Raw genomic sequence first — 15,000 nt, 5'->3', positions numbered from 1 at the left:
GAGAGAAAAGAGGAGATACACAGAGAGAGATTCATTAATAATAAAATATTATTTCCATATCTTATCTTCAGAGCTAGAATGTGGAGACGAGCGCGCACCCCCAGGCCGTGGCTTCAGGATCAGGTCCATCACTTCAGTCCAGTTGTTCTGCAGAATGGCTCTTGAAGTAAAGAAAAGTGTTTATAGAAATCAGACTGTCTCCCAAAACACCTACAATGTACGAATGCGTTATTAGAAAGTGTTTAAGTGTTTATTCTTGTGTCTGTGCTTTTGTTTAAATCAGGTGTGTTTTTACCTGCCAACCTGGTGTGTGGGTACAGCCGTGGTGCCAAAGCGCTGCATGCCGTAGTAGTTGATAAAGCCCGTGTCCCTGAGTGATGCCATGGCCTGTTCTACCTGTTCATCAGAGCCTGAGATGTTCCTACAAATGCAGAAAATATGAAGCGCCTCAATACTGCTCACAATAACAGTGTAATTTCAGTTTGTACGTCGGGGCCATGTCTCGAGACCGAGACCAACAAAATGTAATGTAATCATTTTCAACTTGTGGCCAGAAACAACTGACTAACTGTGTGTTGCCAGTACCGGAAAAATCACTCCATGCAGAGCAGAAGGTGCTTAGTGTTTAGCTGAGAATCCTTACAGCTAAATATATACAAGGTAAATAGGCACAAATCTGTGACGTTCGTAGTCCGAAGGCACGGTTTACTAAGTTCAACAACGCAAATGTACAACAGGACGCATAAACAGCGGGTGTGCTGTGGGTAATTTACCTACAAAGAATAATTGTGCAGAATATGACAAGGACACACAATGTCATTATACACACAAGCATCTGTGGGTGTCTGAGATGAACGTTCACAGTAATTCAGAGATCGAAGACGACTCCTGGAAGACTTCATAACTCCTTCATATCGCACACACACCAGTTAGGGCAAGTTATCTTAGGGCAAGTTATCTTAGCCAACCAACCTACTGCCATGTGTTTGTCAGGTGGGAAGAAATCAGAGAATCCAGAGTGAAATGCAAACTAGATACACTACACAATTAGATTTACAAACACTCTGGGAAAGTCGTGGCCTAATGGTTAGAGAGTTTGACTCCTAACCCTAAGGTTGTGGGTTCGAGTCTCGGGCCGGCAATACCACGACTGAGGTGCCCTTGAGCAAGGCACCGAACCCCTCCGACTGCTCCCCGGGCTCCGCAGCATACATGGCTGCCCACTCGTCCGGGTGTGTGTTCACAGTGTGTGTGTGTTCACTGCTGTGTGTGTGTTCACTGCTGTGTGTGTGTTCACTGCTGTGTGTGTATGTGCACTTTGGATGGGTTAAATGCAGAGAACGAATTCTGAGTTATGAGTCACCGTACTTAGCCGTGTGTCACGTCACTTTGTCACTTCACTTCACTTTAATTACTTAGGAAAAGGGCTTCCAACAAACTGGGTAACAGGGTAGTAGAGTAGTGAGTTTCTGGCATAGTAAATAACACTCTGGTTCCTAAATTAATACACTTGCACTGACATCCATTAGAAAACGTCCTAAGCTGCTCACTGATGAAGGCAAACAGGTACATTGGACAAGATGCGATCTTCCAGAGACCCAGTTAGTAAATCAGTGTCTCTTTCACACGTGCATCCCTTTAATACATCGATACAAGCGTACATGAACTACTGTAAAAGAGAACCAAGTAACTAGATGTGTAAAGTTCGTCGCGACAAACTTTGATGTTGGCTTTGACGATGCAATTATTCGCAAAGGCCGGTGCTTTTTGGAGGCGAGTGAACATAAGGGTCAGTGTTACTTTTGGAGGCAAGTGGACAGAAAGCTAGGGTGCCAAAACATTTGGAGGTAAGTGGAGATGAGCATGTGACATCATCAGAATACCCGTGAGGAAGTTCCCCTCATTGTTCTGAGTGTTTTGATATGTCACATGTTCATGTTGTAAAAGGTTTTTTGATTTTGCATATTTTGGGGGCGGGGCTGCGGGACAACCGAAAGACCAGTCGGTACACCAATTTAAAAGTTTATTCAGAGTCTCACCCTAAAGGAGCCGAGTTTGGTGTAGATAGTTCGAAAGCTTGCCGAGTTATAAACCTCCAAAGTTTATAATGGGAGTCTATGGGGAAAAAAGCCCATTTTGAGACCCGGTACCAGAAGTACCGGTACTCGGATCGCTTATAAAAATCATAGCAACAAACTTCAGACCAGCGTCTACAACATGTCCGAATTTGGTGCATGTGGCTCAGAAGCTCTAGGAGGAGTTACTCTTGATAAATTTTTGTCTAAGCTGAAATAGGAAAACAGAATGTTGGCTTCTACAAAGCGACATCATAAACAGAACTAAGTGTATCCTTGGTGAAGTGTGCACTGACCTGAGTACCACTGTGAAATGGTTCCCCTGCAGCTCTCCTAGTTTCAGTGGGTGCTTTTTATAGCTGAAGTTTCCCAGTTTAAAGTTCATCAAGCACTTATTGAGGTGAGCCAACCGTTCTGCGCTGATCCTGAGAAGATGCAATAATAAACTCTAAAACGTTTCGCAAAACGCATCATGACGCAAAGCAAAGCTCAAAATAACAATCAGCTTTAGACAGCCAAGGACACGAGACAGGATCAAAACTCCAGACTTTATTTGTAAAAAAAAAAATAAAATCTACTCACTTTAACACAGCGATCTCTTGCACAGTGATGGCTCTCTTGTCTTTTGTGCCCATGTAGGAGAAGACGTTAGGTCGAACCCTGAGGACACAGAGAGCACATTCTCACCTACAGTAACACATCGTGATGTTCCAGCTGCACTGCGGAAAACCAGAAGAAACTCACGACAGCACGGCAGATGACAGGCTCTGAGCTCCTGAACATGAACACTGTGTGCGCTAAATGACTAAAACTAAAGTCTACCGACGTCATCTAAAACTCCACCAACCCACAAAACAAAATGTTTCTCTCTCTGCTGTCTGGGAAAATGTACAGGATCATCAGTTCTCACACACAGAGTAAAGTGCAGCTTCTTCCCCAGAACTGTAGCTGTAAACACAAACTGGACTGAGGACAACACGTAACCCGTCTGCTCCAAAAATAAATAAATAAATCGCTTATAATCAGTGTGCAATACTGTACCACCAATGGTTTTATTTTAATGTGCAATATATACACTTCAATAATCAAGCCAGATGTTAATATAAAACATTTAAGTGTACTTTTTTTTTTTTACGTGCTAAAAAAAAACAACTATCAAAATACAGCAAAATTAAAGTCATATTACTTTTAAGACACGACGTCAATTTGTGTATTTGAAGTTTGGTTTATTTTTGTGATTTAAGGTCACCGACTATGGATTCTGCATGTTTAGGCTCTTTTAACGGCGGACTCTTTTTTTTTTATTTCCTAATAAAATCAGAATTAAACCGTTTAACGTGATTTTTATCTAGTCCACATTAGGGCTGCAAAGGGGCGGAAAGTTTCCGGAAACTTTCATTCAGGAAACCGGAGTACCCGGAGGAAACCCCCGAGGCACGGGGAGAACATGCAAACTCCACACACACAAGGTGGAGGTGGGAATCGAACCCCCAACCCTGGAGGTGTGAGGCAAACGTGCTAACCACTAAGCCACCGTGACCCCCTCCACGGGAACTTAATCTGGGGAATTTTAGGAATATTCCAAATTGGAATCTTTACGGGAATTTATGGGAATTATTTGGAAATATAAGGAAATGTATATAAACTATATCATATACAAACATAAATAAACATTTTGATTGGTCATCTGTGGTAGTCAAGGCCTGGAAAATAGAAGTGATAAGTGATATATGGAGGATTTTTTTTTTATTTCAGGGGGGAGTCAGTGTGTGTGGGGGGTCATCAAATGATCTGTGCATGTGGTAACACTCCTAATTTACTGCTTATTAAGAGTTATTAAGTTAAGGTATTGGGTACAATTAAGAATGCAGAATAAGGCACGGGGCACGGTGGCTTAGTGGTTAGCACGTTGGCCTCACACTTCCGGGGTTGGGGGTTCGATTCCCGCCTCCACCTTGTGTGTGTGGAGTTTGCATGTTCTCCCCGTGCCTCGGGGGTTTCCTCCGGGTACTCCGGTTTCCTCCCCCAGTCCAAAGACATGCATGGTAGGTTGATTGGCATCTCTGGAAAATTGTCCGTAGTGTGTGATTGCGTGAGTGAATGAGAGTGTGTGTGTGTCCTGCGATGGGTTGGCACTCCGTCCAGGGTGTATCCTGCCTTGATGCCCGATGACGCCTGAGATAGGCACAGGCTCCACGTGACCCGAGGTAGTTCAGATAAGTGGTAGAAAATGAGTGAGTGAGTGAGAATAAGGCATTAATATGTGCTTAATAAGTACTAATAAATAGCCAATATTCTATTAATATTCATGCTAATAAGCAACTAGTTAAATGACCCTAAAATAAAGTGTTACTGTGCATGTTATGGAAGAATGTAAGTACCTGCAGGGGGTTCGGCCTCAATGGCCCTCCAGTAAGCAGTGTGCCGTGTGCGAGTGACCGAGGAACGCAGGGTACAAATAAATTGCATTAAATCTTGTTGTTTTAAAATTATGCTGTTAATATATTTTTATCTACATTTCAGTTCCTTGTTAAAGGCAACTCTGCTTTTTTTTTTTTAATTCCCAGTTTATTCCCATGGAAAGATTCCAGCCTTGAAAACTCCCGGAATTTTGCAAACCCTAGTCCACATTGATGGAACAGTTAATTGGAATTCTAATGTGAACAGCACAATAAAATAAAACAAAAACAAACCAAAGACAAAAAAAAACTGCATGAAGCTGCTTTGATGTCAGTGAAGCATCAGTGTGATGTTGCTTATGTAAGGTGAGCTACTGAACACACCGTATCATTGGTTTCATGCACAGATATTCTGTGAAGAAGAACAAGATAGAAGAACCAACATGACGACTGTTAAAGAAGCAAAAAAAAAAAAATCAATTTGACTAATCATTTACAGAAGCAGAAACGCACCTGAGAAACTTGGAGAGAACGTTGATGGCATCCATGGTGTCTTTATTCTCCTTGTAAAGCACAAAATGGCAGAAGCTGCCACGGTTCTTAGGCCACGAGTGTTTTCTTGGAGCTAGCATGAAGAGAGAGACAAAAAAAAAAAAAAAGGTGAGACGGTAAAACCCCCAATTTAACAGCAACAACATTTCATTTATTAGATAACTTCAAAAACTATTTAACTTACTACCCATTCCTTTGTAAACCTGGACAGCAAATTGTCCTAAACTGAAATCCAACAACACAAACCCATAATTCCCTCAAACCGCTCTCATGGAGCTGAGTGGAGGAGAAGGTTCTTACCTGCAGCTGTTCGAACTTCTGTCCCAATAAAGAGGAGCATTAGGAGGATAAGAAAGTGTTACTAAGATCGGTCAGGGACCAAGTGGAGAAACCCAGACACAGGGCATGATGTGCATGCAGGGAGGAGATGTTGTTCTAAAGCACTTCTGTATGTCAGGATCCTGACTCAGATGAGGAGAACAACACAACCCTCCATCTGGCTTTACCAGGTCACTTAATCAAAAGGCTAACGAGATGCTATACAAGACCCGCACGTAAAAAAAAAAAACAACACAATGAAGAGAATCGTGTAGTTAAGAATAGTTGCTTTCCATTTACTATATAAAAGATTTGTTAGAATTAAAAGGTTTTCAGGTCGAAGCAAAAACATCTGGTTATAGTATAGTGTAAAGCTGTAACAGAAGGTTCTCCACAGAACCGCCGTGTGTGTACGTGTAAGGAGAACCCAGAAGTATAAACCGACTGTGTCACTTTCCAGGCATATGAATTGACCCGGGGGGAAAAGCAGGGGTTTTTCTATAGTGTAGCAGATGGTAACTTGCAAAAGGCACAAAAACGTAAAAATACTCAACACCAGACGTCTCTTATGTCACGTCAACATGCGACCTTTAATCTTACGTAAACTAATAAGCAGAAAACATGTTGAGCCACAAAAAATATAAATAAATAAATAAATAACATCTCCACTTTAATAAAAAAAAAACCACACACACTTCCCTAAAACAAATGATTTTATTAATATCTTTAGAAGTTACTTTAACAAAAGCTGCTGTAGACTGTGAATAAATTCAGGTATAAAACTAAAGTTTTCATGCTTATAGTGATTCTATTTATTAGTGTGTTGACGTCTCTCAGTGAAAGTGAAACTTCGACCGTGCCTTAACTGTGTCCTCATGCAGTGCACGTGCAAAATCTACTTTTATTAAATGAAACATGCAAAGCTGAAAGATGGAGCCAGATTGTGGCATGATTAGGGTTGCAAAATTCTGGGAATTTTCAAGGCTGGAACCTTTCCATGGGAATTAACGGGAATTTAAAAAAAAGGAGAGTTGTCTATAACAAGGAACTTAAATGTAGTTAAAAAAATCTTGCAGCATAATTTTGTTTAAAACAACAAGATTTAATGCAATTTAAGTTGAATTTGTACCCTGCGTTCCTCGGTCACTCGCACACGGCACACTGCTTACTGGAGGGCCATTGAGGCCAAAACCCCTGCAGGTACTTACTGTACATTCTTCCATAACATGCACAGTAACACTTTATTTTAGGGTCATTTAACTAGTTGCTTATTAGCATGAATAGTAATAGAATATTGGCTATTTATTAGTACTTAAGCACATATTAATGCCTTATTCTACATTCTTAATTGTACCCAATACTTAACTTAATAACTCTTAATAAGCAGTAAATTAGGAGTGTTACCATATGCCCCCCCCCACACACACAAAACACCCTGATATAAAAAAAAAAAAAAAAAAAAAAAAAAAAAATCCTCCATATCTCACTTAAGGGGGGAGGGGAGGGGTTCACCTCCATTTTTCAGGCCTTGACTAAAACAGAAGCAGAGACCTAACAAGCTTGAGAAAAAATGCTTCATTTTACATTTTGATTGGGACTTTTTTTGAAGGGCGGGGGTGGGGGGTGGGGGGGTGCTTTCATGTTACAGCAATCATAGGGAAATATGTTTATTACAATTATTAAGTTTATGCTTTTGTGTTACTCAATGAAAGTTAAAGTTCTACTTACAATTAAATCAGTCAAGACGTCATTTTTAAAATTTGTATTACCTTGCATGCACGTCTGCTTATGACCAAACAAAATGTTTATTTATCTTTGTATATGATCTAGTTTATATACATTTCCTTATATTTCCAAATAATTCCCATAAATTCCCATAAATTCCCGTAAAGTTTCCAATTTGGAATATTTCCAAAATTCCCCATATTAAGTTCCCGTGGAAACTTTCCGCCCCTTTGCAACCCTAGGCATGACGGTGAGTTACACATGCAGAGAGGTGTTGGTTGTGTCACGTAGAGACGCAAACATCGTCGTGTTGATTAAGAAAGAGAAAGTACGACGTGTCGTTCGTTCAGAAAGTGTTTGTTACCTGCTAGTGCTTTTTTCCCAGCTGCATGATACGCCACTATGAACCTCTTGCCCTCTCTTTCCTCAGTTTTGGTCTCCAGTCCTGGGTAAAGGGCTTTGATTGCTTTATGAAGCAACGTACGTCTCTCTTTGGAATCTCCTTCCACCTGTGTGATGAAGAAGGTTTTCTTAACTTAAAACTTAAAGGAACGGCTTTTAAGTCATTTACCCTTGATGTCTACAGTTCCTTAACACTGTTATAGACACTAACACTAATCAATAATTCACCATCGGGGGCACGGTGTCTTAGTGGTTAGCACGTTCGCCTCACACCTCCAGGGTTGGGGGTTCGATTCCCACCTCCACCTGTGTGTGTGGAGTTTGCATGTTCTCCCCGTGCCTCGGGGGTTTCCTCCGGGTACTCCGGTTTCCTCCCCCCGGTCCAAAGACATGCATGGTAGGTTGATTGGCATCTCTGGAAAATTGTCCGTAGTGTGTGAGTGTGTGAGTGAATGAGTGTGTGTGTGTGTGTGTCCTGTGATGGGTTGGCACTCCGTCCAGGGTGTATCCTGCCTTGATGCCCGATGACAGGCTCCCCGTGACCCGAGGTAGTTCGGATAAGCGGTAGAAGATGAGTGAGTGAGTGAGTGAGTAATTCACCATCGCTGTGGTATTAACCGGATTATTTCTATAAACCAGTCCACACACAAACAGACCTGTAAGAGAAAAGTCTTCTAAACTGCATTAGTGTAAACCGTCACCTCAATCGCCACATTTCCCTCTTTGTTTTTCAGTAGTTGCAGATCAGCAAGCTGTTGTTTTTGCTCTTCTGTCAGGTCCTGACATTCTACTGGCTCGATCTCTGCAGACGCTTCCTACAACAGAGGGCAGACGAGACCGACGACTGACTGGTTTATAGACTGTAAATAGACACAATAGATTTGCTGAAGCTGAATGGAGCAGAATATCCTTTTTAGACCCCTTTATCATGTGTAATGTTGCTCTCATATAAAACAGTTCAGCACAAGCCCAGACATTTTTAGGGTCATGATTGAGGACAAAGTCCCGTCCAGAGACGAGCTGTTTCGTGTTGAGGTTTTGTTCAAACCGACCATCGAAAATACCCTCTCTAATGAATATGTTTTTTTTTTTCATTGGTTGTTGCGTTAAATCTTACCCAGATACAATAGTGCTATTTTCTGATTGGCTGTTGTGTAGCCTCTTGTTTTGATTGGCTGATAAGTGTCAGGCTCGACTAAGAGCTCCAGAGGAGACGCGCTTGGTTCCTGCCCGTTTCCATAGAGACAGCGGTGCGGACTGATACGTTTTGGGCGCTGCAGCTTATTAAATATACGATAAATAGTCAAAAAGTTTTTCTGCGTGAGAAATACGATGTGTGACGGGAGAACGTGAGAAAAGACAGACATGAGGGACTGTCACGTTAATGCGGGACACTTGACAGCCCTGTGAATAAGCTTCTGATTCTGTAGGCACGTGTCTCACCTCCGGCTCCACAGGTACAGACAGGTCGTCTAGTCGCATAATCTTTCCCTCCTTGCTAATCTCATGAACGACGAAATCAGAGTATCTAATAAGACAGAAAATAAATCCTGTTTATTCAAATGTTAATTTATGACATCATTTCTATCTCTGTACTATAATGTTGCCATCGACGTCAGAACAATTTTACACTTCTAGGACTGCAAAAAAGACGTCAACGTCTCCGTACGACGAGATGAGGAACGTAAAACAAACAGATGAACTGAAACAGACCCACCTCTCTTTCAAGATTCCAGAGAATCCGTTATGATCACTGACAAATTTATGGATTCCAACATCCACTTCACTGAGGCCGTGTTTCATCATATCAGCAAAGCTCTCTCCTTCTCCTTCTCCTCCTTCATCCTCCAAAGACTCCTCTTCCTCCATCTCTTCTTTGTCTTCCTCGGTTGGTTCGGTGACATGGCTGCCGTTAGCTTCATCCTGAAGTCTGGCTTTCTTAGCGGTATGTTCTGAGTCCTCGTCAGGACAAATTCGCTTCTCCCCAACATGAATCAGCGCTGCTGAAGCCTCCGTGTTCTCCATTGCCTCAAATCTGCTGTGAGCAAGAAAGCAGGAGGAACAAAGGATTTTCACAGAATGGTCTCAATGTGGGAGCAAGAAAACTAAAATGTCACAACTCACTACACCGTCATCTCACTTGTGTTACTCACCAGAAGAAGGAGAACTTTTGGTAAGCTGGAAAAATCTTGTGCTTGTGACTGGATTTTTGAAGACTTCTTGACAGTTTAGAGAAAAAGCCCAATCTTAAAGGATAAAGACACAGAGACACAATTATGTGGTACAAAACAAATGTACATATTTAACACACACACACAAACACTCACACTCACACCCACAGTCTAACACACACACCCACAGTCTAACACACCCACACACAGTCTCACACACACACACACACAGTCTCACACACACACACACACACAGTCTCACACACACACACACACACAGTCTCACACACACACACACACACAGTCTCACACACACACACACACAGTCTCACACACACACACACACACACAGTCTCACACACACACACACACAGTCTCACACACACACACACAGTCTCACACACACACACACAGTCTCACACACACACACAGTCTCACACACACACACAGTCTCACACACACAGTCTCACACACAGTCTCACACACACAGTCTCACACACAGTCTCACACACAGTCTCACACACACACACAGTCTCACACAGTCTCACACACACACAGTCTCACACACACACAGTCTCACACACACACAGTCTCACACACACACAGTCTCACACACACACAGTCTCACACACACACAGTCTCACACACACACAGTCTCACACACACACAGTCTCACACACACACAGTCTCACACACACACAGTCTCACACACACACACAGTCTCACACACACACACAGTCTCACACACACACAGTCTCACACACACACACAGTCTCACACACACACACACACACAGTCTAACACACACACACACAGTCTAACACACACACAGTCTAACACACACACACACACACACACACACAGTCTAACACACACACACAGTCTAACACACACACACAGTCTAACACACACACACACACACACAGTCTAACACACACACACACACACAGTCTAACACACACACAGTCTAACACACACACAGTCTAACACACACACACACACAGTCTAACACACACACACACACACACACAGTCTAACACACACACACACACACAGTCTAACACACACACACACACACACACAGTCTAACACACACACACACACACACACAGTCTAACACACACACACACACACAGTCTAACACACACACACACACACAGTCTAACACACACACACACACACACAGTCTAACACACACACACACACACACACACACACACAGTCTAACACACTCACACACACTCACACTCTAACACACACTCACACTCTAACACACACTCACACTCTAACACACACTCACACTCTAACACACACTCACACTCTAACACACACTCACACTCTAACACACACTCACACTCTAACACACACTCACACTCTAACACACACTCACACTCTAACACACACTCACACTAACACACACTCACACTCTAACACACACTCTAACACACACTCTAACACACACACAGTGTAGAGAAGGAGCACACATAAATCTCACAACCTTCTAATGCTCCTAACTACAGGATATTTAAACGGTATCTCCGGGCATTGGACCACACACCACATTACACCGTACAGTATTACAGATGACTGACACTGAACACTACAGGAGCTGTAAGTGTGCACAGTTAGCATGTGTGCAGCTAGTTTAGTGTTCAGGACCCCGAGCAGGACGTGTGTTTAGGTCACAGAGACAAACCTAACATGCCTTGTGTATTACACCACTAACGTTCACGTGTTTAACGTCTCAAATATCGGACTAAATCACAATCACGTGCTCACCTGCAAGCTACAGAAGACCTCAGTGTGTTTACCAGCATGTGTTAGTGTCCGCTCTGCTCCGGAAGTGTTTACTCTCATAAGCTCCGCCTCCAGACTTTATTTATAAGGCCTTTAATAGCCCTGCACATGTTATTAAAAATAAATAACATCAAAAAATTAACTAAATGTTATTAAACGTTTACTTTTCATCGCACAGGTCAAGAAGATTTAAATGTTTGTTCATGCATAAAAATGCACTTTATATTTGAACCACTAGCAGCTTTTAGAGCCATTTGGGAGTTTTTTTTTTTTTTTTGCTAAATATTTCCACCAGCATCAATTAAAACCTCCTCAAACACCATCAGCTATAATAAGTTTAAGGACTGAAGACTGTAGTTAATAGGGTTTATATTGTGATCTTTACCTTTATACACCTTGTCCAGGTGGTGGCGCTGTGGCACTACAAATGTTATTCAAATCACAGCTCAACATTGTGTAAATTCACCAGAAGGATGAACAAAAACATCCTGTCTTTATTACACACCACATTCAGCTCCTATGATGATAAAAAAACATCTCTGCTTAAGTAGAGACACTGAAAGAGAATCAGAACAATCAGTTCGGCTCACTATCAAGAACCGACTCTTTCGACTTGCAACGTTTAGCTAACATAACATTTATTTTTCTGTGCTTATACAATCCATTAACATACTTAAACACATCATTAGACTGAGCGAATATTGATACCCTTTAGGCAAAGAAATCTAAGTATTAGTTAAGTCACAGAAAGACCTTTTGGTTTTGCCTTGTGTTTCCGTTTTAATTCAAAGATTCAATTCGTTTACAAAAGAGTCGATTCGTTCTAGAACGTCACATCGCAAGTGCACGCGCCTACTGGTCGGTCGCGTCGGGGAGCGCGCATCCTCCTTCGGTGAGACTCGGGAGAGACGCGCGCCGTCGGCGAGACTCGGGGGACATCATGAGCTCCAGGAAAGGTAGAAAGATCCTGGTTATTTTATTAATCATAATAAACCATCTATTAACCACGGTACAGCTTTGTATAAGCTTCTTGTTGGACCAGTGTGTGTATATATGTGTGTGTATATATATGTGTGTATATATATATGTGTGTGTGTATATACGTGTGTATGTGTATGTGTGTGTGTGTGTGTGTGTGTGTGTGTGTGTGTGTATATGTGTGTATATGTATGTGTGTGTATATGTGTATGTGTGTATATGTCTGTGTGTATATGTGTGTATATGTGTATGTATGTGTGTGTATATGTGTATATGTATGTGTGTGTGTGTATATGTGTGTATATGTATGTGTATATGTGTGTGTGTATGTGTGTATATATATGTGTGTGTGTGTGTGTGTATGTCTGTGTATGTGTATGTATGTGTATATGTACAGTATGTGTGTGTGTGTATGTGTGTGTATATGTATAAGTGTGTATGTGCTTTGGGTTGGAAGACAGTTATCTTCTGTCCTTCTGTCCTTCTGTCCTTACCCGCTCCTCCTCCGGTCCTGTCTTCATTCTCTCCTCTTCTCATCCTCCCCTGTTCCCTCTCCTCCAGTGATGGCCATCCAGGCTCGAAAAAGGAGGCCAAAGGGGAAGAAAGACAAGACTGCAAACCATCGAAAGTGAGTAATAAGAGGGGCGGCGGTGTGTGTGTGTGTGTGTGTGTGTGACAGACTGATGTACGGACCCTAAACATCACAGGGTTATTAATGTGGACTGGGTCGGACCACGGTATACGGACCCTTAATGTGTCATGTAACACACACACATATACACACACTCACACATGCACATATATATACACACTCTCACACACACACACATATATACAAACTCTCACACACAAACACACACATACACACACACACACACACACACACACACACACGAGTGTTCAGCTCTACATCTTAGTATTCCAGTCTGCAATGATGGCTGGAGCGAGTCAGAAGTTGCTTATGGCAACGGAGACAGTTTGTGGGTCATGTTTGTGTTTACATCTCTGTATTATCTACCTGTCTAACTGAAAGTAAAGGTGTGTGACTCAACGGCTACAAACAATACCTTTTTTATACAAGCGGTTGCTCTAGAGACCAGTAGTAGCAGCTTGGTGTCCCCGGGATATGAACTCATAACCTCCAGGGCAGCAGCCACACATCTTTACCTGTTCCTACAGTACATTGTACGTCTGCGTGCGACGCTGCACCACAGTGTGTGTGTTTGTGTGTGTGTTTGTGTGAGTGTGTGAGTGAGTGTGTGTGTGTGAGAGAGAGAGTCCTGGGAGGACACCAAGGAGACCGTTGTATAAAAACTAAAGGTATTGTTGTGCAACAAATAAATGCTGCTCCATGTTGCTATAAACTGATCTTTATGGAGAATGACGTCAGCTGGCAGCCGTTAAGTGATTCCCTGTTTCCAGACACTCTAGCTTCAGAATGTGCTGGACAAAAAAAGGACAGACAGACACGACCACACACCTGACTGTGACCTGTGATGTAATAAATAAGAAGTCACTCACCTCAAATAATTGATTTAAACATGAAAAGGACCAGCAGTGTATATACAGTGTAGACAGCAGGTAAACACAAGAGAGCATTTTTCTTAGGATTATTTGTTAGCATCTGCAGTATCTTGCTTGTTTTACAAACATGTGTGAATGCAGGGTTCACACTAGCTAAGCAACAGGTTCACCACTGTTCATTTCCTGTACAATGTCTGCACAGGGTGTCGGGGACAAGCGACATGACAACAGTGAATCATTTAAGTTGAAATGTTCTCAAGTTTATGCTAATTACTATGATGCATTAAAAAAAAATTCCTTTGACTAATTGCATGCCGGGGGCACTGTGGCTTAGTGGTTAGCACGTTCACCTCACACCTCCAGGGTTGGGGGTTCGATTCCCGCCTCCACCTTGTGTGTGTGGAGTTTGCATGTTCTCCCCGTGCCTCGGGGGTTTCCTCCGGGTACTCCGGTTTCCTCCCCCGGTCCAAAGACATGCATGGTAGGTTGATTGGCATCTCTGGAAAATTGTCCGTAGTGTGTGATTGTGTGAGTGAATGAGAGTGTGTGTGTGTGCGTCCTGCGATGGGTTGGCACTCCGTCCAGGGTGTATCCTGCCTTGATGCCCGATGACACCTGAGATAGGCACAGGCTCCCCGTGACCCGAGGTAGTTCGGATAAGCGGTAGAAGATGAGTAAGTGAGTGAATGGAGTTTAAAAAACAGATTTTTTTCCCAGACAGACTGAAAAGTGTTCATATGAATCCTTGGTTAATAGCAAAAGTAGATACATTAGCTTAAATGTGCGGTGCACGATGTTTGAAAGCCAATGTTGACATTTGAAATCACCAAAACAAACACGCCCCTAACCCAAATGGGCGTCACCCCTGTATTGATAGCTCCGCCCCACACATACATACGTAACCCAGGCAACTATTATGGCGGAACCTGCTGGGGCGGCTGGCCGAGGGGATATTTTTACCAGTAAATGAACACAATGAGTAATACTATGGTAATACAAATGTGTTTTTGTAGTACTGTGTGTTGTTTGGTTAAAGAGCGGCCAGATTTTTGTCTTTTT

The 15,000-nt window shown here is 42.4% G+C and overlaps 2 protein-coding genes across 5 annotated transcripts in view; one reads left to right on the top strand and one right to left on the bottom strand.

Moving 5' to 3' along the window:
- pus7 (pseudouridine synthase 7) overlaps window positions 1-11,533 on the bottom strand; it is a 17,632-nt gene extending 6,099 nt beyond the window's left edge. Inside the window, exons 1-11 of one of the 2 annotated variants that reach the window (XM_060887056.1) lie at window positions 11,422-11,533; window positions 9,625-9,717; window positions 9,189-9,509; window positions 8,915-8,999; window positions 8,173-8,286; window positions 7,434-7,578; window positions 4,988-5,099; window positions 2,658-2,735; window positions 2,372-2,500; window positions 296-421; window positions 99-160 (exon numbers count right to left, since the gene is read on the bottom strand). In XM_060887056.1, the coding sequence (XP_060743039.1) occupies window positions 99-160; window positions 296-421; window positions 2,372-2,500; window positions 2,658-2,735; window positions 4,988-5,099; window positions 7,434-7,578; window positions 8,173-8,286; window positions 8,915-8,999; window positions 9,189-9,509; window positions 9,625-9,717; window positions 11,422-11,459 (1,303 nt within the window). In that variant the 5' untranslated portion in view covers window positions 11,460-11,533. The remainder of the gene's footprint in view (window positions 1-98; window positions 161-295; window positions 422-2,371; window positions 2,501-2,657; window positions 2,736-4,987; window positions 5,100-7,433; window positions 7,579-8,172; window positions 8,287-8,914; window positions 9,000-9,188; window positions 9,510-9,624; window positions 9,718-11,421) is intronic. The other variant, XM_060887057.1, reaches the window with a different exon arrangement.
- A 721-nt stretch (window positions 11,534-12,254) lies between these two features.
- The window catches only part of srpk2 (SRSF protein kinase 2), a 57,107-nt gene continuing 54,361 nt past the window's right edge, over window positions 12,255-15,000 (top strand). For 2 of the 3 annotated variants that reach the window (XM_060886084.1, XM_060886082.1), the window contains exons 1-2: window positions 12,256-12,395; window positions 12,979-13,045. In XM_060886084.1, the coding sequence (XP_060742067.1) occupies window positions 12,380-12,395; window positions 12,979-13,045 (83 nt within the window). In that variant the 5' untranslated portion in view covers window positions 12,256-12,379. Of the gene's footprint in view, window positions 12,396-12,978; window positions 13,046-15,000 lie in introns of all 3 variants that reach the window. The other variant, XM_060886081.1, reaches the window with a different exon arrangement.

The sequence above is a fragment of the Tachysurus vachellii genome, chromosome 14, assembly GCF_030014155.1.
Source record: "Tachysurus vachellii isolate PV-2020 chromosome 14, HZAU_Pvac_v1, whole genome shotgun sequence".
NCBI classification, from domain to species: Eukaryota; Metazoa; Chordata; class Actinopteri; order Siluriformes; family Bagridae; genus Tachysurus; species Tachysurus vachellii.
The sequence above is the reverse complement of the archived record's forward strand: the minus strand, read 5'-3'. Positions and strand labels throughout refer to the sequence as shown.